The 27,824-nt window shown below is 37.7% G+C and overlaps 3 protein-coding genes across 3 annotated transcripts in view; 2 read left to right on the top strand and 1 right to left on the bottom strand.

The window, feature by feature from the left end:
• Nucleotides 1-11,774, top strand: part of BBS7 (Bardet-Biedl syndrome 7) — a 59,832-nt gene extending 48,058 nt beyond the window's left edge. Inside the window, 6 exon segments of the mRNA XM_017852602.1 lie at nucleotides 2,935-3,099; nucleotides 7,558-7,631; nucleotides 7,634-7,666; nucleotides 7,784-7,887; nucleotides 8,021-8,144; nucleotides 10,293-11,774. Of these exon segments, the coding sequence (XP_017708091.1) occupies nucleotides 2,935-3,099; nucleotides 7,558-7,631; nucleotides 7,634-7,666; nucleotides 7,784-7,887; nucleotides 8,021-8,144; nucleotides 10,293-10,426 (634 nt within the window). The 3' untranslated portion in view covers nucleotides 10,427-11,774.
• A 565-nt stretch (nucleotides 11,775-12,339) lies between these two features.
• CCNA2 (cyclin A2) lies at nucleotides 12,340-19,702 on the top strand. Its single transcript, XM_017852604.1, has 8 exons — nucleotides 12,340-12,821; nucleotides 13,596-13,839; nucleotides 15,155-15,267; nucleotides 15,461-15,684; nucleotides 16,636-16,843; nucleotides 17,293-17,406; nucleotides 18,033-18,166; nucleotides 18,521-19,702. Exons 1-8 carry the CDS (start codon nucleotides 12,609-12,611, stop codon nucleotides 18,567-18,569), a joined length of 1,299 nt encoding a protein of 432 aa, XP_017708093.1. The 5' UTR covers nucleotides 12,340-12,608; the 3' UTR covers nucleotides 18,570-19,702.
• EXOSC9 (exosome component 9) overlaps nucleotides 19,238-27,824 on the bottom strand; it is a 15,728-nt gene continuing 7,141 nt past the window's right edge. The window contains exons 7-12 of the mRNA XM_017852603.1: nucleotides 26,010-26,142; nucleotides 24,452-24,540; nucleotides 22,782-22,928; nucleotides 22,102-22,283; nucleotides 19,699-19,777; nucleotides 19,238-19,383 (exon numbers count right to left, since the gene is read on the bottom strand). Of these exons, the coding sequence (XP_017708092.1) occupies nucleotides 19,299-19,383; nucleotides 19,699-19,777; nucleotides 22,102-22,283; nucleotides 22,782-22,928; nucleotides 24,452-24,540; nucleotides 26,010-26,142 (715 nt within the window). The 3' untranslated portion in view covers nucleotides 19,238-19,298. The remainder of the gene's footprint in view (nucleotides 19,384-19,698; nucleotides 19,778-22,101; nucleotides 22,284-22,781; nucleotides 22,929-24,451; nucleotides 24,541-26,009; nucleotides 26,143-27,824) is intronic.

Raw genomic sequence — 27,824 nt, 5'->3', positions numbered from 1 at the left:
GTAGATTTGGTCTTTTCACATAATCCCATATTTCTTCAAGGCTTTGTTCATTTCTTTGTACTCTTTTTTCTCTACACTTCTCTTCTTGCTTCATTTCATTCATTTGATCTTCAGTCGCTGATACTCTTTCTTCAGTTGATCGAATCAGTTACTGAAGCTTGTGCATTTGTCACATAGTTCTTGTGTTATGGTTTTCATCTCTATCAGTTCTTTTAAGGTCTTCTCTGCATTGATTATTCTAGTTATCCATTCATCCATTCTTTTTTCAAAGTTTTTAGTTTCTTTGCGCTGGTTACGTAGTTCCTCCTTTAGCTCTGAGAAGTTTGATCGACTGAAGCCTTCTTCTCTCGACTCATCAAAGTCATTCTCCGTTCAGCTTTGTTCCGTAGCTGGCAATGAGCTGCGTTCCTTTGGAGGGGGAGATGCGCTCTTATTTTTTGAATTTCCAGCTTTTCTGCCCTGCTTTTTCCCCATCTTTGTGGTTTTATCTGCCTTTGGTCTTCGATGATGGTGACGTACTGATGGGGTTTTGGTGTGGGTGTCCTTTCTGTTTGTTAGTTTTTCTTCTAATGGTCAGGACCCTCAGCTGTAGGTGTGTTGGAGTTTGCTTGAGGTCCACTCCAGACCCTGTTTGCCTGGGTATCAGCAGCGGAGGCTGCAGAAGATAGAATCTTGCTGAACAGCGAGTGTTGCTGTCTGATTCTTGCTCTGGAAGCTTCATCTCAGGGGTGTACCCCACCATGTGAGGTGTGAGGTGTTGGTCTGCCCCTAGTGGGGGATGTCTCCCAGTTAGACTACTCAGGGGTCAGGGACCCACTTGAGCATCAGTGTGTCCGTTCTCAGATCTCAACCTCCATGGTGGGAGATCCACTGCTCTCTTCAAAGTTGTCGGTGAGGGCCATTTACCTCTGCCGAGGTTTCTGCTGCTTTTTGTTTAGCTATGCCCTGTCCCCAGAAGAGGATTCTACAGAGGCAGGCTGGCATCCTTGAGCTGTGGTGGGCTCCACCCAATTCGAGCTTCCCGGCAGCTTTGCTTACCTACTTAAGCCTCAGCAATGGTGGGCGCCCCGCCCCCAGCCTTGCTGCCGCCTTGCAGTTAGATCTCAGACTGCTGTGCTAGCAATGAGGGAGGCTCCATGGGCTTGGGACCCTCTGGGCCAGGTGTGGGATATAATATCCTGGTGTGCCGTTTGCTAAGACCCTTGGTAAAGCACAGTATTAGGGTGGGAGTTACCCGATTTTCCAGGTGTTGTGTGTCTCAATTTCCTTTGGCTAGGAAAAGGAATTCCCTTCCCCCTTGCACTTCCCAGGTGAGGTGATGCCTCTCCCTGCATCAGCTCTTGCTGGTCGGGCTGCACCCGCGGACCAGTGCCAACTGTCCAACACACCCCAATGAGATGAACCCAGTACCTCAGTTGAAAATGCAGAAATCACCCGTCTTCTGTGTCACTCACGCTGGGAGCTGGAGGCTGGAGCTGTTCCTATGTGGCCATCTTGGGCACGCCCCCCGGTTTAACCTTTAGATAGTATAATAGTTCTCTGTGAATGGGACCTCATTGTATTAGCCTCAAATATTATATTTCCTTTATATTTCTTCTTAGGGAATACTGATAAAGCAATTGGTTGTGATAGTTCCTTTTATTTCCATGACAACTTAGGCATCCACCTTTTGTAGTTTTCAGAACATGGGCTTAAAAGAAGGGAAAGAGAGGAACAGTTACTGATTACTTTATTTGTGCTATGTATTATGCTGGGAGCTTATGTAGTATTTAATTCTTATAGCAAGACAGGTAATAATGTCTCCATTTTACAAATGAGAAGTGGAGGCTTAGAAAAGTAAGTAACTTGCTGATAAAAGGACTAAAGCTATGAATTTAAGCCAAAACCCATGTTCTTTGTATTGCTGCCTATAATTTAAAATATATAATTTAAATAAGATGTAAGGCAGACTATTCCTAAAGAAGATTTTTGGAAAACATTAAAAGTCAAGGTTTTATTAATGGAGGTTGCGTGGCATGCTAGAAAGAACAGCAAATTGGTAATCAAGAGACTTGGATTACAATCTGTTCCTGCCTGACTGGGGGTTTAATTTAATTTAGTCTCTAGGTTTTAGTTTTTTCATCTGCAAATGAGAGGATTCGTCCAAAGTTTTCGTTTCATAAACTGCATTTTCTTAACTCTTTATAATTATCCATCTGATTTATTTTAAATTTGATTTATTTTACAGTTTTTTTATGTTGCTTTAGTGTGTGCTTTTGCAAGATAGAAAGTATGATCCCATATTTCGGGAAGATAGAAGGTATTATTCTGTAGGTTGTCTAATGGCACAGAGCTAGTAAATAATGGAACAACCCATGCCTGTCTTACTCAAAAGCCCAATTCTTTGCCTTTACACTATACTGATTATTTCCCTAAGGAGGTTCTTATATAAGTATGTTTTGTAGTTTATGTAGTAGAAATACTAGATAAGCTTTTTTAAAATGAGGGCTGGGCATGGTGGCTCACACCTGTAATCCGAGCACTTTGGGAAGCCGAGGGAGGTGGATTGCTTGAGCCCTAGAGTTCGAGACCAGCCTGGGCAACATAGTAAGACCTCGTCTCTATAAAAATAAAAAAAAAATAAACTTTTTAAAAATGAAATATTCCCAAATAAATGGAATTTTATTTGAAAAGCATGTTATAATGAGTAAAACCTGTTTACATATATCACTTAACTGATACTTAGCACAGGTGCAGGTATACGTAAGTGTTCGATTTTTTTTTTCATGAAATTGAAATGTTCGTTTATTTTACGTATAAGATTAATCTGAGAAAATTGAATGTTTTTGTTTATATTTGTTTAACAAATATTACAAAATTCTGCTTATTACTGTGTACAGATAATACCTCATGTATTCCCACACATAAATATGTGCCTCTACTATTGTATTACAGACCCATGAATACACTGACTCTAACAGGCCAGTTCAGTTTTGCTGAAGTTCACTCCTGGGTGGTTTTTTGTCTGCCTGAAGTTCCAGAAAAACCTCCAGCAGGAGAATGTGTGACATTTTACTTTCAGAACACCTTTCTAGATACACAACTTGAAAGTATCTACAGGTAAATCAAACTTATTACTGGTTCACAAGTGTCATTTTATGTAAATGTAGCTTCTAAGTTTTCTTTTGTTTTAACTTAGGAGTTATTTGTGAGTAATCTGATTGAAAATCTATACTGTTCAAGATAATCTATTGAAAAACAAGTCAAATTAGTAAGTTTGGAAAAGCGATTGAGTAAAGATGTATATGCAAAGATCAATACATTTCCTAAGTTCCCAACAATAACAATAACTAGTGAGAAAATAAATTATTTTAAAAGACCCTTTCAGAGTAGCAATAACAATAACAAAATAACCAGATAAAATCTGTAGGAATATTCTTTATTAGAAATATGTAGAAGTTACATGACAAAAACTGTAAGATTTTATTGACATAAACGCCTTGATTAAATGGAGTAATATATTCTGTAGTCATCAATATGAAGACATTGTAAAAGATGACAGTGCTACCCAAATTGATTTGAATATTTATCCTAATTCCAATAAAAACTCCAGTTGAATTTCTTTATGCACAAATATAACATGGCTTAGAAGGTTAGGGCTTAGAAAATGCAGGCTTTTGGCAGCTATTCTGATACGGTTTGGAGGTCATTATATTGTTTTACACTCTTCTCAAGCTTCTAGTTACACCCATCGCTCCTCCACCATTACCTCTAACTCATCTTCTATAAGCTCCAATAATTCCTCTCAACTTCTCAGTATAGTAGAAGCTAAACTTTTTTTTTTTTTTTAGCCTGTCTCTGAATGTGAAATGGTCTACTTCTTGGGCAAGGCTAATTTCTCTGCATCTACCCATTGAGCTTGGATCCTCCTGCTTCTTCAGAGTCTTTCCTTTTTCATTCTTTCTCACATCTGTAGGTTGTTTTTTGTTTGTTCCTTTTGTTTGTTTTGAGACAGGCTCTCACTCTGTCACCCAGGTTAGAGTGCATGGCATGATCTTGGCTTACTGCAGCCTCGACCTCCCAGGCTCAAGTGATCCACCCACCTCAGCCTCCTGAGTAGCTGGGACCACAGGCATTCACCAACATGCCCAGCTAATTTTTTTATTTTCTGTAGAGACAGGGTTTCACCATGTTGGTCAAGCTGGTCTCAAACTCCTGAGCTCAAGCAATCCTCCTGCCTTGGCCTCCCAGAGTGCTGGGATTATACGTGTGAGCCACCACACCTGGCCTGTAGGTTGTTTTTGTTTTCTGCATGTGTGTGTGTTTGTGTTTTTGTTTTTGTTTTTGTTTTGCTTTGTGTTGTTTGTCTGGGAGAGAGCTCATTATTCTTTCTGTCAGCCTCTTAAGGTTCTTTCCCTAAGCAGATAATTGTGGTATTCTCCTAAGTTCTAAAAACTTAGCGTGGTAAAGTCTCAACTCGGGAGCAAGAAGTAGAATACCTTTTGCTTCTCTTGTTATTTTAAAATAATAACAGTATTGTTCTAAAAACGTAATTTTACCTCAGAATTCAGCCTTTTAGAACCAAGAACTCTTCAGAAATCTAATTGGTTTTAACATCCATTCTATGGAGGTTTTTCACTATACCGTCCAAGGAAGCTTATCTGTGTCTAAACCTGTAATAATTACTCCCATTTTGAAGTACCACAGTGAACCTCACACGTTAATCATAGCAGACAATTCAACATGCCCCTAGCATATTATATACTTTTATAATAGCACACCTTTGCTCTTTATCATTCTGTGGCTTTGAATATTTTTTCTTAAGATTCAAAACTGTTTATCCTTTAAGGTCCAACTTAATAGCTACTTTTTTTCTTTTTTTTTTTTTTAAGAAACAGGGTCACACTGTGTTGCCCAAGCTGGTCTCAAACTCCTGCCTTCAAGTAATCCTCCTGCCTCAGCCTCCCCAGTAGCTGGGATTATAGGTGCAAGCTACTGCACCCAGCAGTAGCTACATTTTTGAAGCCTTCCTTGATTCTCTTCTCTGTTTCCATAGCATTTTTTTCTTACTTGTCTGTGATATTTATTGTTATCTGCTTAAAGTATATAATTATTTTTTATTTTTTATTGTATTTTTTTTGAGACAGAGTCTCGCTCTGTCACCAGACTGGAGTGCCGTGGCACGATCTTGGCTCACTGCAACCTCCACTTCCTGGGTTCAAGTGATTCTCCTGCCTCAGCCTCCTGAGTAGTTGGGACTACAGGCATGTGCCACCATGCCCAGCTAATTTTTGTATTTTTAGTAGAGATAGGGTTTCACCATGTTGGCCAGGATGCTCTTGATCTCTTGACCTCATGATCTACCTGCCTTGGCCTCCCAAAGTCTGGGATTACAGGCATGAGCCACCACGCCTGGCCCCTAATAATTTTTATATAAACTTATTTCTCTAAACTTTATTTTTGTGGACAGTCTAATTTTAAATATTTTTGTATGTAGCCTCCAAGGACCTAAAACATAGTTTTGCACATAATAGGTGCTCAACAGATGTTTTTCAGATGCCTGAATAAAATATATGTGTATGGAGGTAGTGTAGAAGTGTGTGCTTTGCAGGCAGATGTACTTAGATTTGAATCCTGGCTCTGTGACTTACCAGCTATGTGACCCTAGCTGGTTGCTTAACTCTCTGAGCTTCAGTTTTCTTTTCTGAAGAATGAAAATAATAGCACTTACTTTATTGAATTGTTATGATGATTAAAAGAAGATAACCATTTGAGTCATTCTGTAGTACCTGGCCCTATGTGTTTACTAAAGATCATCTGTTAAGATTAAAGACTAATAGAAATGTCATGATTTCTAAAACACAATTGAGATCAAAGTAGTAAGTGTATTATTCATTTCTAGAAAAAAAACAATTATCTTTTTTTTTGTTTGTTTTGAGACAGGGTCTTACTCATCAGCCCAGGCTGGAGTGCAGTGTCACAATCTCGGCTCACTGCAACCTCCTCCTCCCAGGCTCAAGTGATTCTCATGACTTAGCCTCCTGAGCAGCTGGAATTTTAGGAGTGTGCTACCACTCCTGGCTAATTTTTGTATTTTCAGTAGAGACAGGTCTCACCATGGCCAACATGAGGTCTTGAACTCCTGACCTCAAGTGATCTGCCTGCCTTGGCCTCCCAAAGTGCTGGAATTACAGGCGTGAGCCACTACACCAGGCCAAAGCAATTATCATTTGCATATAGCTAGTTGGCATACATCATTTCTGTGTGTGTGAAAACCAAATGAAAAGGCATTAACTATATGAGAGATGATATATATTAATTAGGAAACTTGGTCATCGTAAAAAGGAACCAAATGCAAGCAGCTTAACCAAATAAAATAAATTTATCATCTCACATAACTCAAAAGTCTAGCAGTAATCTGCCTCATGCACAACTGGATCAGTGGCTTAATTGATGTCATCAAGATTTTATCCCTTGTTCAGTTCTGCTTTTATCTTTTCTTGGCTTTACCATGCAGTGTTATGGCCACCAGCAGTTCCTAGAATCCAGTTGTATATATTTTCAGCTGCTGTAGAATTTCTCTTGCCTACTAGCTCCAGTAAAAATCCCAGGATTGAGTATCATTGTCAAGCCGTGAACCACTGTGGTCAGGGGTATGGAATGTACTGCTCAATGCTTCCTCCTGAAGTCCCATAGAGACCAATGCCACTGAAACTATATGGACTGAAGAGGGCAAGAGAAAGAGGAGTGGTACCCTAAAGAAAAATAACGATCCTGGCCGGGCATGGTGGCTCACGCCTGTAATCCCAGCACTTTGGGAGGCCAAGGCGGGCGGATCACAAGGTCTGGAGATCGAGACCATCCGGGCCAACATGGTGAGACGCCATCTCTACTAAAAATACAAAAAATTAGCTGGGTGTAGTGGCGCCTGCCTGTAATCCCAGCTACTTGGGAGGCTGAGGCAGGAGAATCGCTTGAACCCAGGAGGTGGAGATTGCAGTCAGTCGAGATTGCGCCACTGCATTCCAGCCTGGCAACAGAATGAGACTCCGTCAAAAAAAAAAAAAAAGAAAAATAACGGTCCTCTGACCATAAGCAGTGGCATTGGATGCTGAGCATGAAAAACAGCAGATTTCACTCTTACATATTTGATATCAGATTTCTTTTAAGGATAAAGCATATAGTCACATTGTAATTTGTGTGATTACATGAAAGAAAAACACACTTATGTAACTAAGCAATTCTAAGTGCATTTTATATATGTATATATATGAAGTTGGCTGTTCGAAATATTAGTGAAAATGAAGTAAAAGTTGTTTTAAATGAAGTTTTATATAAATTGTCACATCTTTAGGAGGCATATATCTTTTGTTTAGTTTTACGAGTATGTTCAGAAGCTGAATTAATATAATAGTAAAGGATTACATGTTTAAATTTGCTTTATATTAATGATATATGTATACAAAATAAATCTACAGTCAAATGAAATCTGTACACTAAGTACTAATCATAAAATATATATGTACTGGACAATTTCCTTCTACAGCTATCCTTTTAAAAAATATATTAATTTTATAGAAAAGGAGAGGGAGTTTTTAAATCTGACAACATTTCTACTATCTCCATCCTAAAAGATGTGCTTTCTAAAGAAGCTACAAAAGGAAAATTAACCTCAACATATCATACGGTAAAGAAACAAACAAAATTAATAATTCTTTCTGATCTTTATTTTGTGTTGTTGTTACATTATTAATGTTTCTGATCAAAGTGATTTATCTAACTGCATCTGGTCAACTCCTTCTAGAGATAAATGAGGTATCAGTCCAACACACTTTAAAGCTAATCCACCCAAAGCTGGAGTACCAGTTGCTTTTGGCTAAGAAAGTGCAGTTAATTGATGCTTTAAAAGTAAGTACATGTGTTGTCATGGACTGGTGATTATTATTTTAAGTCACAGGATTTCTAAAATTATCGTTACTTTAACATTACATTGGATTGAATTTTGAATATTAAGGTGCTTCTGTTTTTAATTTTAAATAAGGAATTGCAGATTCATGAGGGAAATATGAACTTTTTGATACCAGAATATCGCTGTATTCTAGAAGAGGCAGATCACCTACAGGAAGAATACAAAAAGCAACCTGCACATCTTGAAAGACTCTATGGTTAGTGGACCATTCTAGAATACCTTGCCATATTTCTTTTCAACTGGCTATTTCCCAAGGATCATGTAAGACAAGCTGGGCAGAAAGATAAAAAGATTACATCAGTCATGATTCATGAACCAGTCATGAATCAGTTGACAATCAGTTTATTGCACAGGATATTTCTGTCTTTTGTCAAGCTACTTTTAATATTTAATTCTTTTACTTGATAAAATGCAAGTATATTAAGAAATAAGTATACCATGATGAATTAATCTATATATATGAACAAACCTGGTATAAAATGAATGTAATCTATGAACCTTTAGAGCTTAGACTGTATTTCACACAAATAATTGTCATGTTTTGTTGCTATTGTGAAATATAAAATGCAGCATTTAAAATTTTAAGGCAAAATTTAATAAAGGATATACAGTATTCGTGTTGTGTCAATTTACAATTCCAAACTTACTTTGGTGGTGAGAAGTTGAATGTTTCACAAATTGTATTGAAACAGAGTAAAGGAGGTGAGGGGAGGGAAAGAAGGAGTGAGGAAGGAAGAAACAGCTTAAGACAAACAATTTTATTAGCAATCTTTACATAAGACCTGTTGCATATAGCACACTATTTACACTGTCTTCATAATCAGGTGAGATATTTAATCCTTACAACAGCTCTGCAAGGTTAGGTGGTATTATCTTCATTTTTCATATACTTTAACTGAAATCTGAGTCTAAGGAATTTGTTGTCACTTAGCAAGCTAGTGATAATGCTTGCATTAGAATCTTCTCACTCCAAAATGCATGCCTTTTACACTATGCCAAGTCTTCCATAGTCACTGTAGAGCCAATTGGTATCATTAGTCCACATTGATCCTTAAGACTGCCTACTGAATTTCTTATTACATATCCAGAGACTTTCTCACAAACTGTGGCTATATTTAATGTCTTAACCTTTATTACATGGCAAGCACATGATCTCTTTTATCCTTGTAATAACTTATGAGATTGGCTGTACATAACATCACTGATTGCAAAATCCAGACAGCTTTGTAAACCAAAGTTTTTTTCATAAATAATTTGACAGCAAAATCTTGACTTAATCTGAATTAATTTAATAACAAAACCTGACTTAACCTGACAGGAGGTTTTCTTTTTTTTTTTTTTTCTTTTTTCTTTTTTTTTTTTTGAGATGGAGTCTTGCTTGGTCTCCCAGGCTGGAGTCAGTGGTGCAATCTCGGCTCACTGCCACCTCTGCCCTCTGGGTTCCAGCAGGTTTCCTGCCTCAGCCTCCTGAGTAGCTGGGATTACAGGTGCGTGCCACCATGCCCGGCTAATTTTTTTGTACTTTTAGTAGAGACGGGGTTTCACCAGATTGGCCAGGCTGCTCTTAAACTCCTGACTTTGTGATCTGCCCACCTTAGCCTCCCAAAGTGTTGGGATTACAGGAGTGAGCCACAGTGCCCAGCCTGAAGTTATATCTTTTTTATTCCACTTAGTGCAAATATTCATCCATATATTTTGTGACAGAAATAGTACTATGTTTTGCTATTGAATGCTGCCACTCAGTCCCCTTGGGGTTAATACCATAGTATATTCCTTTCATTATTCCTAAAATAGGAAAAATTCTGAAATATATCTTGCGTCAAGCTTTTTGGATAAAGGATTTACAGCTTGAATAATTCCTATTTTACATATGAGAAAACTCAAGGCGAAATGATTTGCCCAGATCTTTGAACTTAGGACTATTTGCCTTCAAGTCAAATCCCAAGAATGGTCAACATGTAGATGGAATATTTTAATTCAGATAAGCTGTTAAAAATAGAATCTGCCTACACTATGTCAAAATGGTCTGCTTGGTGGAAAAAAGATACCACTTGTTGTGATGTTATATATACTGATAGCAGTTCAAAAATGACGAGTAGTTGATTGTCTGAATTAATAGCTTATAATCAATTGTTAAGAGGGTTATTAGGCAAACTATTTATATCTTGAAACTTGTTTTAAAATCCCCCCAGAATGAATGTTTTTAAAAACATCATGGCTTTTAGGTTTGTGTATGTTAAATAATGGAATTACAGGTGCTTAAAAATAGATTATCAAGCAATTAGTGAAATACTGTGTAATTAAATATAATCACTGACTGGAAATTTATGTTTTTTCTTTATAGGCATGATCACTGATCTTTTCATAGATAAATTTAAGTTCAAAGGCACCAATGTAAAAACTAAAGTACCCCTTCTATTGGAAATTCTGGACAGTTATGACCAAAATGCATTGATTTCATTCTTTGATGCAGCATGAAATACAAATAAGGTAAAGTCCCAAAGAAGTGGTCTGTTTAAATGAAAAATATTAAAACAGAATTAGAAGTTAACTGTGTACATACTTTAATTTCAAATGCTTTTTTATATCTAAAAATATTTGAGATATAATGGATGGCTTTTTAAATTAATGCTTCTGTTTCTTTTGAGAAGTTGACTTTCTGAAAGAGTTTTATTTTGAAACACAAATAGAATGATTTAAATAGGATTTTAATGAATTTTGGCAAGTGGCTGTTTTAATTTTAAATTGAGAAGTAATATGTGGAAAATGAAAATATATTCAAATGTATTACAAGGTACATAAACACATAAATATGTAAACTGCTTTATAGGTTTCAAAATGTATTTTTATATATTACCTTATTTGATCTTAACAACTGTTGTATAAGTTTGTCAAATCATATAAGAAAACTGATTCTCAGTGAAATTTTGTGATTAAGAGGACATGCTAGTATTTTATAAAGCTGAGACCAGAACCCAAGTACTGGTACTTGCTTTGTGTCCTGGTTACTATGTATGTTGCCAGCTAGTGGAAGTAACCTACCAATTATTTTTTCTAGGAGATAGGATTGATTTGCAACTGATTTTCCTTTTGCTTGCTGATGTTTTATGACTCTGCTGCAGTTTGTGGAAATGCTGGACTTGGCTCAGTGCTATAAATTGTAGTCAGGGAAATAAGAAGAGCTTACACAGAGTGGGGGGATTTTAACTAGACATGCTGTAACCAGTGGAGCTATTCAAGCGTGCTACAAGTGAAGAGTGCAGAAATAGTGATGCCATCTTAGATTTTCCTACACCAGTATCTTCTAGATCTCTTTTTATCATATATGACGTTAAGGCTACAGAAGTTTTGTACATTAATCTTAATTCATATTTATTAATTTCAAAGGAATATTGAAAGGTTTTAAAATGGCATAAAGATAATGGAAAATAAGCTTTATGTTTCAAGAAGGGCAGACTCACTAATTTTTTAGAAAACAATGCTTCTTAATGATATGCTATTATACTAATTAGTTACGTGCAAGCTTTGTATATAAATATAAAAATTTGTTACAGGCACATATAGTTAATTTTATTTTAATAAGATCATATTGTTTTTACTATATTTAAAGAAACTTTACTTCTGAAAGGAACATAATTATATCTAGGTCACTAGAATGTCATTGTATTTTTTGTTGGCTGCCACAGTTGGGGAAAATAGATAAAATTAATGACTCTATTTGAATATTTTGTAATGCATTGCTATTTATTATATATATATCAACAGTAGTTCAAGGTGGCACTTAAATTAATTGCATCTTCATTAGGAAAAATAAAAAGCATAAAACACAATTTCTGGTTACTATGAATAAATGCCTAAATGTTAAGATGACATTACTACAGTCTGACACTTGAGTACTGTATTACTATGTGAGCTCCGTGTTAATTTATGCACATTATTTAATCCTAACAACCGTATTACTGTAGTTATTAGTCCCTATTAACAGATAAGAAAACGGAGAATCGGAGATACTGAAAAACGTCGTCCAGATTTTAGACTTGGGAAAAAGTCACTTGAGCTAACTAGAGGTCCCAGAGCTAAAGGCTGGGCAGCCCAAATGATAGTCGCCAAAGTTTAATTCCGTTTAATTCCCTAAAAGGCTTAGAGTCAGCCTTTGGACCGCCTCGCTCTCTAGGTGGCTCAAAGTAATCGGAAGCTCGGGCCCTGAGTACCCCCACCTCTCCCCGACCCGCGCAGGCGTTTTCTCCCGCCCCAGCCCCTGTTCTTTTCTCCCTCCTGCCCCGCCCCTGCTCAGTTTCCTTTGGTGCTTCCTTCACTCGCTTGCGACCCTGTCGCCTCGAATGACGTCAAGGCTGTGAACGCTTTCATTGGCCCATTTCAATAGTCGCGGGATACTTGAACTGCAAGAACAGCCGCCGCTCCGGCGGGCTGCTCGCTACATCTCGGGGTGTCTTTGGCCCGCCACGCCCGGCCGTGCCTTCCTGCGCCTTTCGCAACCTCCTTGACCCTGCGTGGTCTCGAGCTGGGTGAGCAGGCGGGCGGGTAGGCTGGCCTGGGCTGCGACCGGCGGCTACGACTGTTCTTTGGCCGGGTGGGCTGGGCAGAGTGCACGCTGCTTGGCGCCGCAGGCTGATCCCGCCGTCCACTCCCGGGAGCAGTGATGTTGGGCAACTCCGCGCCCGGGCCTGCGACCCGCGAGGCGGGCTCGGCGCTGCTAGCATTGCAGCAGACTGCGCTCCAAGAGGACCAGGAGAATATCAACCCGGAAAAGGCAGCGCCCGTCCAGCAACCGCGGACCCGAGCCGCGCTGGCGGTACTGAAGGCCGGGAACCCGCGGGGTCTAGCGCAGCAGCAGAGGCCGAAGACGCGACGGGTAAAGGGATGCGGGATATCTGCAGGAGGGTGGGTCGAGCAGGGTTTGGCACTGGCTTGGCAGGCAGAGAAGAGTGGCGAGAAGGCATGTCCTGGGCTTTTGGAAGGGGGCCAGGGTCTGGAGTCCACTTGGTGCTGGTGTGTGGGATGCCACAATAGGAATTCTCCCATTATTAGCATCAGGACCCCGCCAACACTGTGTATGCTGCCTGTCTGCTCTCTACAGGTGGCATCTGCCTGTACATAATGGGGTCAAACCAAGCTCTAAAACGTGTAGTCTTTGCTCAGCTCCGCGCCTTTCTCTCCACTTTTAAACCCCAGGCACTACTGTAGGACTCTGACCCCTTTCCTCCTCACGGTTAAGAGATAACCTCTACTTTAGAAAAGGGTGTATGAAATAACTTTGCTTTTGGCAAATTCCGCCATTTTAGCCGGATTTGCTCTGTTGCTCCACCCTCGGGCGACAGTGGTGAACCAACACTTTTTTGCCATGTCTTTCCTAAACTTGTCATGTATTGACTTGCCACCCGACCCTTCTTATGGCCCTGATTAGTTTTGCATAATTCCACCTAGTGTTATCTGTTGATAGCCTTTGTGGGAATGCCTGTGACAAATGGGAACATCCCTTCTCTTTTGAATACTCAAACTATTCTTTGTCCCAGAAAGTTTAATTCCTGATAGAGTATTTGGGAGAAAAAGCAAAGGCCAACACCCATAAGAGAAAGAATGCAAAACTATTTAGTAGGCTCAAAGCCAGTTATTAATTCTTGTTTAGGTTGCACCCCTTAAGGATCTTCCTGTAAATGATGAGCATGTCACCGTTCCTCCTTGGAAAGCAAACAGTAAACAGCCTGCGTTCACCATTCATGTGGATGAAGCAGAAAAAGAGACTCAGAAGAAGCCAGCTGAATCTCAAAAAACGGAGCGTGAAGATGCCCTGGCTTTTAATTCAGCCATTAGTTTACCTGGACCCAGAAAACCATTGGTACCTCTTGATTATCCAATGGATGGCAGTTTTGGTAAGTTTTAAGGAAAATCTGTATGAATTTACGGTAATTATAATTATTAGATGATATTAATGATTTGCATTTTAAGATGTCTTATGTAGTCATTTTGACTACAGTGAGTTAGGTTTAATGTAACAAGGCTTAGAAAGGATGTGACTTAATCTCAGATCTCACAGCTAACACTTGACCTGGTGATGTACAAAAGGATCCTAATCTAGTGCTCTTTCAGGTTCACTGCCAGTCACATCAGTCTAATTATAATTAGATCTTAAATGCTTATTTTAATCTGATCCCATAAATGTGTTCTTGGTTGGGAGAATAGATTTCAGTTTTATTTAACTCACTTATATGTCACTTAGAGAGTGCTATTTGAAGATGCAGTCTTAAATATTGTGATTACATAACATCTCTTCCAGTTTTATAATTTTGTTTCTATAAAACCAGTCCGGATTATCATCTGATACCAGAAAGTGACACTTTTCCTCCTACAAGTAAACAGTTGTACCGTGGCTGTTTACTCTTACCCATGTATTAAAGTAGCTGCTGCAAACAGCTCTTTGCAGTTTGTACTGTTTCTTTGCCCTAGGGATATCGAGTCACTGGACAGCTCACTAAATCCAATCTCATTTTAGTTTTAGTTGTATTGATTGTGGGGAAGGAGGGGTGAGCAGGAAAAGTCCTTTGGAAATAATAATTTGTGTGCTTTTATCAAAATTTTTTAGAAAATGTTTAATCTCAAGGTGATCTTTGAAGCGAAAATAATAATGGATGATACTCTTTGCTTCAAAAGATAATTTATACTACAAAAAATAAATTATTTATAGTGTTAATCCATTTGCCCATAACAAACCTAATTTCTTAATAACACTTGTTAATGGAGGCCATTTAACTGATTCTAGCTATTGCCTACTTGGGCTTTGTATATGTCAGACTCTGGGATCTGCAGTCTCTCTTAGGGCAAGTCTTAGATATTATCTCAAAACTTGGATTTTAAGTGTTCTGTCCTAACAGAACCACCATGCCATCTGCTCCTTTCTGTTGTGGAAGATGGATACTTTAAGATAATAACCGATTCTTGTTTTCCTGTTAGGGGCCTACCAATATGATTTTTTTCCCCCTTCATTAACTAAAATCATTCTAAAGCTATATGTACAGAGATACTGAGACTAAGGTAAAATATTCTACATATTTCGTCATGAGAAGCTCTTTTTAGTTTGATGAAATAAGTGCTTTGTTAATATGAAATTCCTTACAAGGGCAGTCATTTTTAGCTATTAAACTAAGTAGACAAACAATTAATTTAATCATATCTTTTGAATTGTCCCAGAGTCACCACATACTATGGACATGTCAATTGTATTAGAAGATGAAAAGCCAGTGAGTGTTAATGAAGTACCAGACTACCATGAGGATATTCACACGTACCTTAGGGAAATGGAGGTAAAGGTTCTCTGAATCCAGTTTGTGTAATGTATTTGTTAAATGTGGCTAAATGAAATTGAGAGGATAATGTTTAAATTTTTAAACTAATGAATTATTCTAATACTACAGTTAAGTTTATAGCATGTAGCCTCTCTTAATTGTAAAATAATCTAATTGCAGTTTTAACACTACTAAATACTTTTCTCAATAGGTTAAATGTAAACCTAAAGTGGGTTACATGAAGAAACAGCCAGACATCACTAACAGTATGAGAGCTATCCTCGTGGACTGGTTAGTTGAAGTAGGAGAAGAATATAAACTACAGAATGAGACCCTGCATTTGGCTGTGAACTACATTGATAGGTTCCTTTCTTCCATGTCAGTGCTGAGAGGAAAGCTTCAGCTTGTGGGCACTGCTGCTATGCTGTTAGCCTCGTAAGTCTACCTTGGTTTGTTTAAAAGTGATCACGATCTTTTGTCTAGGGAAGAAATTGATTTTTAATGGTGACCTTTTAACATACACCAGGCAGAGAGTCAGTGACTACTTTAGGGATGGCAATGTGGTGGGGTTGGGGGAGTGGAGGAGGATGAAATTGTGTTCTAATCTACAACACTATTTTTCCCCAAACTGGATTCCTTGAAGACAATATAGTACACTAGGTTAGAAATTTTAAAACATTTTCCTTCCAATATTACTTTCTGGCATATAAGCAGTGTCTCTTTTATTAAGAAGTAAAGGCTGGGTGCGGTGGCCTGCGCCTGTAATCCCAGCACTTTGGGAGGCCAAGGTGGGTGGATCACTTGAGGTCAGGAGTTCGAGACCAGCCTGGTCATCATGGCAAAACCCTGTCTCTACTAAAAATACAAAAATTAGCTGGGCATGGTGACACATGCCTGTAATCTCAGCTACTGGGGAGGCTGAGGCAGGAGAATCGCTTGAACCTGGAGGGGGGAGGTTGCAGTAAGTTAAGATTGGACCACTGCACTCTGGCCTGGGCAAGAGAGCAAGACTGTCTCAAAAAAAAAAAAAAACACTAAATTTAAAAATGAAAACATGAAACATGTTTTCCTAAGACTTGTATTTCCTAAATTTTCAGCTACTTGGTGAACTCTGGCATTGTTCCCATCTTGAGTAGTCTCATGCCTTTCATTTACTTCCTTTGACTGAACTGGGAAAAATATCTCAAAAGTCCTTTATTGATTTGGGCCTTTTAATTAGCAATTAGCTATCCAGTCTCTACTAGAAATGATGATCAAGTGTCTGGAAATGCAGTTGGTATGGATTTTGGATTCATTCCTTATATTCTGCTAATGGGATTTCAGAATTGGGATAAGGAAGCTTGCTTCTCTTTTAGGACTGATTACTTAAAACTTTTTTCATTGTAGAAAGTTTGAAGAAATATACCCCCCAGAAGTAGCAGAGTTTGTGTACATTACAGATGATACCTACACCAAGAAACAAGTTCTGAGAATGGAGCATCTAGTTTTGAAAGTCCTTACTTTTGACTTAGCTGCTCCAACAGTAAATCAGTTTCTTACCCAATACTTTCTGCATCAGCAGCCTGCAAACAGCAAAGTTGAAAGTTTAGCAATGGTGAGTTAACTTTCATTTTGTTGAATGGCGATTCTTAGGTAATGTAAGCCCTAATTCCTTTGTACAGGAACGTAGTTCCTTTGTACAGCATGGTGAAGAGATTTAGTATTCAGAGGGAGATTAATGCTGCAGTATGGAAGAAAGCCTACTGCTGGCAAAAGATAATCTATATCAGGAAAGCACTAGAAGCAGAGGTCTAAGGATGACATCTTGGGGATGGGTAGTCAGAAGAATTGTTTTTTAAAAGTTAATAAAGGAGGGAAAATACAGGATGAGGATGGAACAAAACACTAAAATGATTGATATGTTTAAAGATGAGGCTGTGAAATATTTTTTCTAGGGTTGCTACAGAGCCATTATCAAAGGCAGGAAAAAATTAGGTTAGAAGGCAGAGGTTTGACATTTGAATTCTAAATGCTTTTGTGATCATAAAGTATTTTTTATTCCAGTTTTTGGGAGAATTAAGTTTGATAGATGCTGACCCATACCTAAAGTATTTGCCATCAGTTATTGCCGGAGCCGCCTTTCATTTAGCACTCTACACAGTCACAGGACAAAGCTGGGTATGTATTACGGTCTTCACACACCTATCTTGTGACTGAAATGCGTGTGCCAGATTGAATAATAATTGTCCTACAGAACTGAGGGTTGCCTAGATGTTCTTACTTGGAAAAACTTCAAATATATACAGTTGACCTTTGAAAAATACAGGTTTGAACTGTGTGAGTCCACTTACACATGGATTTTTTCCCAATTATATGTGGACTGAAACTACAGTATTCAGGGAATTCAAAACCCATATATATGGAAGGGTGACTGCAGGACTTGAATATGTACAGATTTGGGTATACTTGGGGAGGGTCCTGGAACCAATCCCTCATGGATACTGAGGGATGATTATATACTGTTTAAGGCATGTTACCTGTTGAACAGTAGCTTTTTGTTAGGTAGTAAGCTTAGTTGTAACTTGAATTGAAAGGTGAGCTTTTTAAAAAGCATCTGACCTGTTGCTGGCAGGGAAAGTAGTAAAAAATGGATCGAGAGATGGAATAATAGCCTGAGAAAGCTAGTAGGTGGAAAAGTTAAAGATTAGTACAGAAATTTAACATAAGCTTAATGCTAACTATTAACTGTTTGGTATCTGTTACTAAAAGCAAAACTCAGGGCTTCTCTATTCCCTTCTCCGTAGCCTGAATCATTAATACGAAAGACTGGATATACCCTGGAAAGTCTTAAGCCTTGTCTCATGGACCTTCACCAGACCTACCTCAAAGCTCCACAGCATGCACAACAGTCAATAAGAGAAAAGTACAAAAATTCAAAGTAAGAATTAACTTGGATATTGAAGCTTACTTTTCTAGATTATGGTTGAGATCTTTGACATTTTAACTTTATTCATGAATCTGCCATAGCCTCCTTGAGAAGCTGTTCTCTTAATTGGTTATGTGTTTGAAGAAGGTTGTAGTTCATGCTTTCTGCCCTGGGTCTGGGGGAGAAGAGAGAAGGAAGAGGGGCATGCATGTGTGTTTCAGGGACCAGTGTTTCTAAAACCATCAACTCGGTCAGATAGAAATAGCATTTTTTAGTTCCCAGTACATGAGTACAAACATTATTCCACGATCTCCTTTACCCAGTGACTGTTTACTAAAATATTTTGTTTTGTTTTCCTACTTACAGGTATCATGGTGTTTCTCTTCTCAACCCACCAGAGACACTAAATCTGTAACAATGAAAGACTGCCTTTGTTTTCTAAGATGTAAATCACTCGAAGTATATGGTGTACAGTTTTTAACTTAGGTTTTAATTTTACAATCATTTCTGAATACGGAAGTTATGGCCAAGTACAAATTATGGTATCTATTACTTTTTAAATGTTTTTAATTTGTATATCTTTTGTATATGTATCTGTCTTAGATTATTTGGCTAATTTTAAGTGGTTTTGTTAAAGTATTAATGATGCCAGCTGTCAGGATAATAAATTGATTTGGAAAACTTCGCAAGTCAAATTTAACTTCTTCAGGATTTCACTTAGAAAAGTTTACTTGGTTTCCTATATAATGGGAAGTGAAAACCTTCCTCTAAAATTAAAGTAGGTTTAGGAAAACAGACCCTCAAATTCTAACATTCATTTTCCTAAGCAACTGGATCAATTTGCTGACGGGCATAATCTAAGCATATCTGAATACAGACTTTTTCACTCTTTGTAAAACCTGTTTAGGTTCTGCAAACTAAACAGAGGCTGGGAGCGGAAGAGGGTGGGAAGCTTACATGCAAATTAACAGACGAGAAATGCTCCAGAAGGTTTATTATTTTAAAGCATAACATTAAAACAAAAAACTATTTTAAAACCCTGCTAGATTTTATAATGGATTTGTGAATAAAAAATACCCAGGGTTCTTAGAATGGAATAAATATCCTTTTAATAGTTATATATACAAATATACAACTGTTAGCTTTAATTGGCAGCTCTCTTCTTTTTTCTTCTTTTCACTGGCTTTTTACTTGGTGCTTTTTCTTGTTTTGCACTGGTGGTCTGTGTTCTGTGAATAAAGTAAGAATTTACTAAGAGTATGCTTGTTAAGTTTTGGATTATTGAAATAAGAGGCATTTCTTAGTTTTCCAATAGGATATAAAATGTATAAGACTGGCATCCAAAGAGTTCTATAGATTTTGGTCCTAATTTTTATAAATCACAAGGTAAAGAAATCACAGAACAGATGGATCTCTAATGAAAAAGGGACGTCTTTTGTTTATAGTCATGTGGCAAGATGAGAGTAAAACCAGAGAACAAACCTCTAGAAGTGTTGAATATATATATATATACACACATTTGAAATAAACCAGAAATGTATTACCTTATTTTCTTTGGATTCTTGTCTGGTTCCAAAATGATCATTTCTTCTTCTTCACTATCTGAGAGTATTATGGGAGCATCTTTAAAAAAAAAAGGGGGGGGTAAGCAATCTCTTGCAATATTTATTTCTGCATGAGTTTATTTCTATCAGATGTTCTAAAACTCTTATTGCTGGGGCTGGGGCTGGGGCTGGACTGGGCTAGGCATGGTAGCTCACACTTTTAATCCCTGCATTTTGGTAGGCTGAGGTCATTTTGGTCACCTGAGGTCAGGAGCTCGAGTCCAGCCTGGCCAACATGGTGAAACACCATCTCTATTAAAAACAGAAAAATTAGCCAGTTGTGGTGGCATGTGCTTATAGGCCCAGCTATTCATGAGGCTGAGGCATTGAGAATCGCTTGAACCAGGGAGGTGGAGGTTGCAGTACCACTGCACTCCAGTCTGGGTGACAGAGGAAGACTCCATCCCAAAAAATAAATAAAAATAAGACTATTTGCATATAATAGCCCACGTCACTCTTTAGGTGGAGGCTTACTCTTCTCTTTAAATCAGCTTCTTAGAGCACTCTAGAACTCATCTGTAACATTGGTTTCTTTAAACCAAAAAAAAGACACCATTTGTGTGACAATTTGGTACATGTCATAATAGAAAAGTTAGGGGGAAATCTATATAGCATCTTTTGTAGAGACAATTGAATTGTTTTGTGCTACTCTATTCCTCCAGAAATAGTTCCAGTTTACATTCCAATAAATAAAAGAACCCATTTCCCATATACCTTTGGCATTGCTGGTATTTTTAATACTGCCCAAAATACAGTAACAAAAAATGCCATGTCATTTTTCTTTGGATTTTATTTGTATTACTATCAGGGCTGACCATGAAAAATATTACTGGCCACTTGTATACTTTGAGTACTGCTCCCTGTCTTTTGCCCATTTTTCTCCTGATCATTAGTTAATGATATACATAAAATGTGAATTAATCCATATCAATTCTTTGTATTTTTAGTTTTCAGTTAGTTTCTCCCTTTCTTCACATGCTTTAGAAAGGCTGTACCTGCTCCATTTTTCCAATTCTTAGGTCCACCTTCATTATATTCAGTTGAAAATACTATTCACTGTTAGAAGAATACACTAAACATATAAGGTATATGCAAGTGCAAGGATATTAACTGAAAAAATGGAAACAACTTACATCTTCAATAAGAGAATTGTTAAACCAACTAGTTATATTCAATGCTACATAAGTCTATGCAGCATTAGCTTACATCACTGCACAGAGAGTAAATAAATACCTGGGACAAGTATTTGGAAGAATTATACCAAATAGAAGTAACCACTGGGAATTTTGAGTAAGGGTCCCAATCAATGGGAAATTTTTTCCTTACCTTATGCAAAAAAACAAAAAGCTCAGGCTCTAGTAATGTTCATAATTTCTCTCTTTGAAAACAGAAGTATTTGTATTACATTCCTACTAAACATACCACCTTCAGTTTTCTCTGCCAGCCTAGTTCCCAGTTCCTTGTAGGATTTCTGTTCTTAACACGTAAGAAAATAAGTCATTATTCTATTATATAGACCAGCAAGAATTTGTTTTTTTAAGTGAAAATAACCATACACAAAAATAACTTCTTCAGTTCTATGGCTTTCAGAGTGCAAGAAACGTCTAGGACTATCAGTATTCTAGTCACTTCTAGGATTTTTTTATGTTCTAATACTGCAATATCTAGTATGGTAGCCACTAGCCACATGTGGCTGCTTAATTTTGTATTAAATAAAATTTAAAATTCAGTTCTCAGTAACACCACATTTCGAGTGTTCAATAGCCACATGGGGCTAGTGGCTGCTATACCAGTGTAATGTTTCTATCCCAGAAAGTTTTATTTAGACAGTATTACATGTTCTGATAAAGGATGGGCTTTTTGTTTCAGTCTAGAAACCACAAAAAAAGACAGCAGGAAGGAATAAGATCTTCCAGAAACTCATTCCCTTAAAACCCACCCAAATACATATACAAAAAAAAATTTTTTTTAATTAAAAATGTCACTATCATTTTATGCCAAAGTGTACCACTACTCTACAAAGATATGCATATTCTTTTAGTAGCGTTAGTACTGCAGTTAGCCACAATAATTTAGTTGAAATTTAAATCACAATATTTAGCCCCTCTAAAAATGCAATACTTACATCCCTATATTTAACTGTATATCTACATTCTCTCTATATAGTATCCTGTATGTTATTTATCTAGTATACATCTCTATATAGCTGATATGCTATATATTACTACATATATAGTGATAATATAAATATGCACATTTTATGCATTATTATATATATAACTATATGGTAATACTATATATATGTAATATATAATGATAAGTGTGCCACAAAGTGTCACCTACCTTGGCTTCCAATATCAGAGACTTCTACTCCAGTGTCCATTTTTATACTATCAAGAATGATAGCTTCATCACCACCGCCTTCATCATCTTCCTTCTCAGAGTCTTCAAGATCACCCCAGGAGTTTTCTACTCCCTCTCCAATTTGGGCAGTTCCAGGAGTCCACAGCACAGGTGTAGAAACACTTAACAAGTTAAGAAAACTGAGTAACAAAAATATTGCTATTTGATGGACTGTTGAAAAAGATGAGAATGAAAGTTTTCTTCTTGTAAGATTGATTCAAGTGTGCCTCAAGTTCCTAGGGAGAAATAAAACTTAATATAGCTACACTATGTATGGATGGCTGAACAATGAAGAAGAAAAAATAACTCAGGCAAGATTTTATGGATGCAATTAATAATAAGAAATGTGAAGAGACAGCTTCAACATTTTAGTTACAGTACTAAATTAAATTGGTCCTTAAAACACAATCTGGTTTTTCCAGGATAACTGAAGAGAAGCTCAATGTTATACCATCAACAGAATATGACTCACATCACTATCTTGTATTTTAAGTGTTTTCTCTAACAAAGTACAGTGTTTACAAAAACTAATTTCAGTATACACATCCTTCATATAGCCTAATATTATAATGCCAAGTGTTATGAATCTTGTTACTGCAAAAACCACCAAATAAAGATACACTTCTGAAGGAGGTTCTGCTTCAGCAATGATTTCTTCTGCTTTTTCTTCTACATCCGAGGTATCAATAGGGGCCTTTTCCATTTTAAATGCTGTGATCCTTTGATTTGCTATAGACTCTGCAAAACCAAACTTTCCACCTTCTTTCCTGTATGTGGGGGTTTTTTTTGGTGGGAAGGAAGCGGGAGGAAGGTAACAGATTAGACAGAAGACAGGAAGGGAAAAAAACTATTATTTTGTCCTTTGGTGGATGAAAAATATTGAAAGAGAGTTTATCTAACTTAACCTCACCAATTTATTATGCCTAACAAGAGTCATGGCATAATCATTTATTAAACCATGTGCCAGACCATGTGCTAGGTGCTTAAAATACACTATTCTCTAACCCTCAAATCAGCCCTACCAGGTAGTGTTAATATCCCATATTATAGAAGAGGACACTGAAATGCTGGGTTATGTATCTTGCTTAAGATAGCACATTAAGAAGTAGAGATGGGAATCAACCTGTTTCCTTACATTAATTTGAGTTACTAGATTATTTTTATCCTAAGAAAATGTTAACTGTTAAAGAAAAATCTTATGTCTCCAGGTGTGGTGGTTCACACCTGTAATCCTAATATTTTGGGAGGCCCAGGTGGGTGGATCACCTGAGGTCAGGAGTTTGAGACTGGCCTGGCCAACATAGCGAAACCCCATCCCTACTAAAAATACAAAAATTAGCCGGGCATGGTGGTATGCATCTGTAATCTCAGCTACTTGGGAGGCTGAGGCAGGAGAATCACTTGAAGCCATGAGGCAGATGCTGCAGTGAGCCGAGATTGCACAAATGCACTATAGCCTAGGTGACAGAGTGAGACTCCATCTCAAAAAACAAACAAAAATCTTACATGATTTTTCAATATAGGTTATATTTAAATTGCAGAAAATATAGTAAGTCCAATCAACTTTCTAAAAACACACTAAGTAGTATACTCAATTGTGATTAACAAATAAGGAAAGATCAAGTGTGAAGTTTATATGGTTTGCCCTTGTTCAAGGAAAATCCTTAAGAGAAAAAATACATTAAAAGACCATTTAAGGCCATTTCCTGTTCCCTGTGTTGTGTCTTGGAGCCTGGAGCAATGAAGACCTCTTGTTCTTAGGCGGGTCTTTCCTCTTCATTGTTTTGGAATTCTGGACTTGACCCAGTGTTAAATTCCCATCTGTGATGCATTTTGTAATAAGTGGGTTTGATACCAACACCCTGAAAGATATTCTCATAAAACAAGAATCACCAGCTCCCACACAAAGTAAAAACTGTGAACCTAATTTTAGCAGTGTTAATAAGGAGCAACTCTCCACGAGTCACTGCATCAATAATGCTTGTGTTATAACATCCTCTCCTCCCTAAGGCACAGCAGCAAGTGACACATACTTGTCTGGAAACCAGTTTCATTAATACTTTTATTGTGTCTGTCCAAAGATGAGTAGCAATATCTGTTACCAGTTTCACTACCTTTCGGAGTTTTGGATAACATATCTATACCATATGAGTTAATTTTAAGTGAAATTGCCATTCTAACTTTGTGAAATCAAATTCATGCATAATAAAGTTTGCCTATACTAAAAAAAAAAAGTAAATATTTAAAAAATGAAAACAAAAGACCATTTAGTTCTGGAAAAGTTACTTACCTTACTTTTTGGTCATTCTCCAAAGCTTTCAATATTAGCTCTGTAATTTCTGCTACTTTCACACCAGCGATTTTACTGCATCTCAAAACCTATTTATAAAATGAATTATGTTGTTTAAAGACGGTAAACCAAATGGTTTTCTCTTACGAAACTAAAACCATGAAATTAATTTTTCTACCTTTATAAATTTAAGCCTGGCTTTTCCAAACATGAATACAATGTAAACACAGATTAAGGCAAGATGTGAAAGTTGTTTTAAGATATGTGAAGGACTATCACATTATGGGAACAGACACAAAAACTTCCTTACACAACAGTATAAATACTAATACCATGGAAGAAACCACAGACACATATGCTCCAGGATGCACTAACTTCCTTTCTTTGTGAGTAATCTGGGTAGTACTTGTGATGCTGGTAAAGATGATGATACCAGAAACTAACATTTATTGCACACTTAGTATATGCTAGACACTGTGCAATATATCTATCTTTATATCCTTAAAACAACAAAGTGTTGGCAATAACATCATTCCCTATTTTACGGATAAAGAGAGACCCAAAGATATAAAATCATTTGCCCAAGATCAACTAGTACAGGGGCAGAACTGGAATTCAAACTAAAGCAGTTTTTAATCACCTACACTGTATGCTATATGGAGATCTATTTTCTAAAAGCTCCCATGTGAATCTGATATGTAGCTGGGTTTCAGAACTACTACCAATTGTACCCAAATCCTAAAAATAAAACTACCTTTTTACATAATTTCTACTATTGGATGTTTAAAAACTTTTATTTGCTCTTGAGACAGGGTCTTATTCTGTAGCTCAGGCTGGAATGCAGTGGCACGATCTCAGCTCACTCAACCTCCACCTCCTAGGCTCAAGCAATCTTCCCACCTCAGCCTCCCAAGTGGCCGGGACCACAGGCATGCATCACCAAGCTCAGCTAATATTTATTTATTTATTCATTTATATTTTCAGATGGAATTTGGCTCTTGTTGCTCAGACTGGAGTGCAATGGCACGATCTCAGCTCACTGCAACCTCTGCCTCCCATATTCAAGCGATTCTCCTGCCTCAGCCTCCCAAATAGCTGGGATTACAGGCGTGTGCCAGCCACCACGCCCAGCTAATTTTGTATTTTTAGTAGAGATGGGTTTCACCATGTTGGCCAGGCTAGTCTTGAACTCCTGACCTCAAGTGATCCACCAGCCACGGCCTCCCAAAGTGCCGGGATTACAGGCGTGAGCCACCATGCCCGGCCACTTTTTTTTTTAATAGGGATATAAATCTTTTTCTTCACTAGACCCTGCTTCTAGATGGAAGGGTCAGACTCTAGCAGGCCAGACATGGGAGCACCAAGGTAGGAAGGAGGAGGATACCTCATAGCCACCAGTCAACAGAATGTATTTAATAGTGACAATACTGAAACCACATTCTAACACATCCTAGAATCAATCACTGGAAGTATCCCCATTGGATTTTTGTTAAAAGACAAAAAAAGCATCTAAAGAGAAGCAACCTATTCTTAATGGGACATTAATCAAAGCACTAACTTGATCTTTTAGTAGCATTATCCCACCACTGGACTGGATAGTACAAATCTCTCGATGTTTGTTCATGGCAATCACCAGCAAGCCATCCATCACACGTTCTTCTCGTTCATTGGGATCCACCAATAAATATGTTCTGAAACGAATGTTAAATGGACCTGAACAAATCTGAGACCGAATGCTTACCATTTCTTGGGTAATGAATTTTTAAAAGATGACATCAATAAAGTCAACAGAGAATAAAGGTCTGAGCCTATGGATTTGGGTCACTGAAATGGGGAAAGAGACAAGAAAATTATTGTGTTTATGAACACAAATGAATGCTAAGTGGATATCTCCAGTTATTACAATGAAATCACATTAAGTTCAGATTGTATTTACTTAAATGATCATCTAAACATAATGCTATCTCTTTGATTAAATGACTTCTGGCTCATTAATACAAACTTAGATAATGTTAATTTGGCTAACCCTAAAGTTGCCCTAATGTCCTATACTCCAAAGTTCTACTGTGTTCTGCTAATGGCTCATGAAAAAAAATACTGTCTATTTCTGCACTGTCCAGTACCCTCATCAATAGTCACCTGTGGTTACTGAGTCCTTGAAATGTAATCAGAGTATGTAAAATATTGGATTTCAGAGACTTAGTGGAAACAAAAGAATGTAGACTTAGTGGAAATAAAAGAATGTAGACTATCTCATGACTAATTACTAAAATACTGATTATTTCATTTTATTTCACTAAAATGAAAATATATTCATTAAAATATATAAAATTAATTTTACCTTTTAATGTGACTACTAAAAATATAAGTACTTAAAATATAAGTAGTCACATTAAAAATTTTGAATTACACATATGAGGCCAGGCATGATGGCTCATGCTTATAAGCCCAGCACTTTGGGAGGTCAAGACTGCAGGATCACTTGAGCTTATGAGTTTGGGACCAGCCTGGGCAACAAGGTGAGACCCTGTCTCTACAAAAAAAAAATTATTTTTTAATTAGCTGGGTATGCCACACACCTATAGTCCCAGCTACTTGGAAGGCTGAGGTGGGAGGATCACTTGAGTTCAGAAGTTGGGAGGCTGCAGTGAGCTATGATCACACCACTGCACTCCAGCCTGGGTGACAGTGAGACCCTGTCGCAAAAAAATTAAAAAAAAAATTAAAAAGTAACAAAGACTGCACTAGGTGGCTCAGGCCTATAATCCCAGCACTTTGGGAGGTGGAGATGGGTGGATCACTTGAGCCCAGGAGCTTCAGACCATTCTGGGCAACACAGTGAAATCCCATCTCTACAAAAAATAAATAAGCTGGGCATGGTGTACACCTGTGGTCCCAGCTACTCAGGAGTCTGAGGCAGGAGAATCACTTAAGCCTGACAGGTTGAGGCTGCAATAAGCCATGATCTCGCCACTGCACTCAAGCCTGGGTGACAGAGGGAGACCTTGTCCAAAAAAAAAAGAAAAAGAAAAAAGAAAAAGAAACAGCCAGGCATGGTGGCTCATCCCTGTAATCCAGCATTTTGGGAGGCTGAGGTAGCCAGATCACTCTTGAGCTCAGCAGTTCCAGACCAGTCTGGGCAATATGGAAAAACCTCTTTTTCACAAAAAACACAAAATTAGCCAGCCATGGTGGTGCCCGCCTGTAGTCTCAACTACTCAGAAGGCTGAGGCTGAAGAATTGTTTGAGCCCAGAAAGCAGAGGTTGTAGTGAGCAAAAATCGCACTGCTATACTCCAGCTTGGGCAACAAAGCCAGACCTCATCTCAAAAAAAAAAAAAAAAAAAAAAAAAAAAAAATTTTTTTTTTGTGTT

The sequence above is a fragment of the Rhinopithecus bieti genome, unplaced genomic scaffold (assembly GCF_001698545.2).
Source record: "Rhinopithecus bieti isolate Rb0 unplaced genomic scaffold, ASM169854v2 scaffold_33326, whole genome shotgun sequence".
NCBI lineage: Eukaryota > Metazoa > Chordata > Mammalia > Primates > Cercopithecidae > Rhinopithecus > Rhinopithecus bieti.
This window is presented reverse-complemented; position numbering and strand designations above follow the sequence as displayed.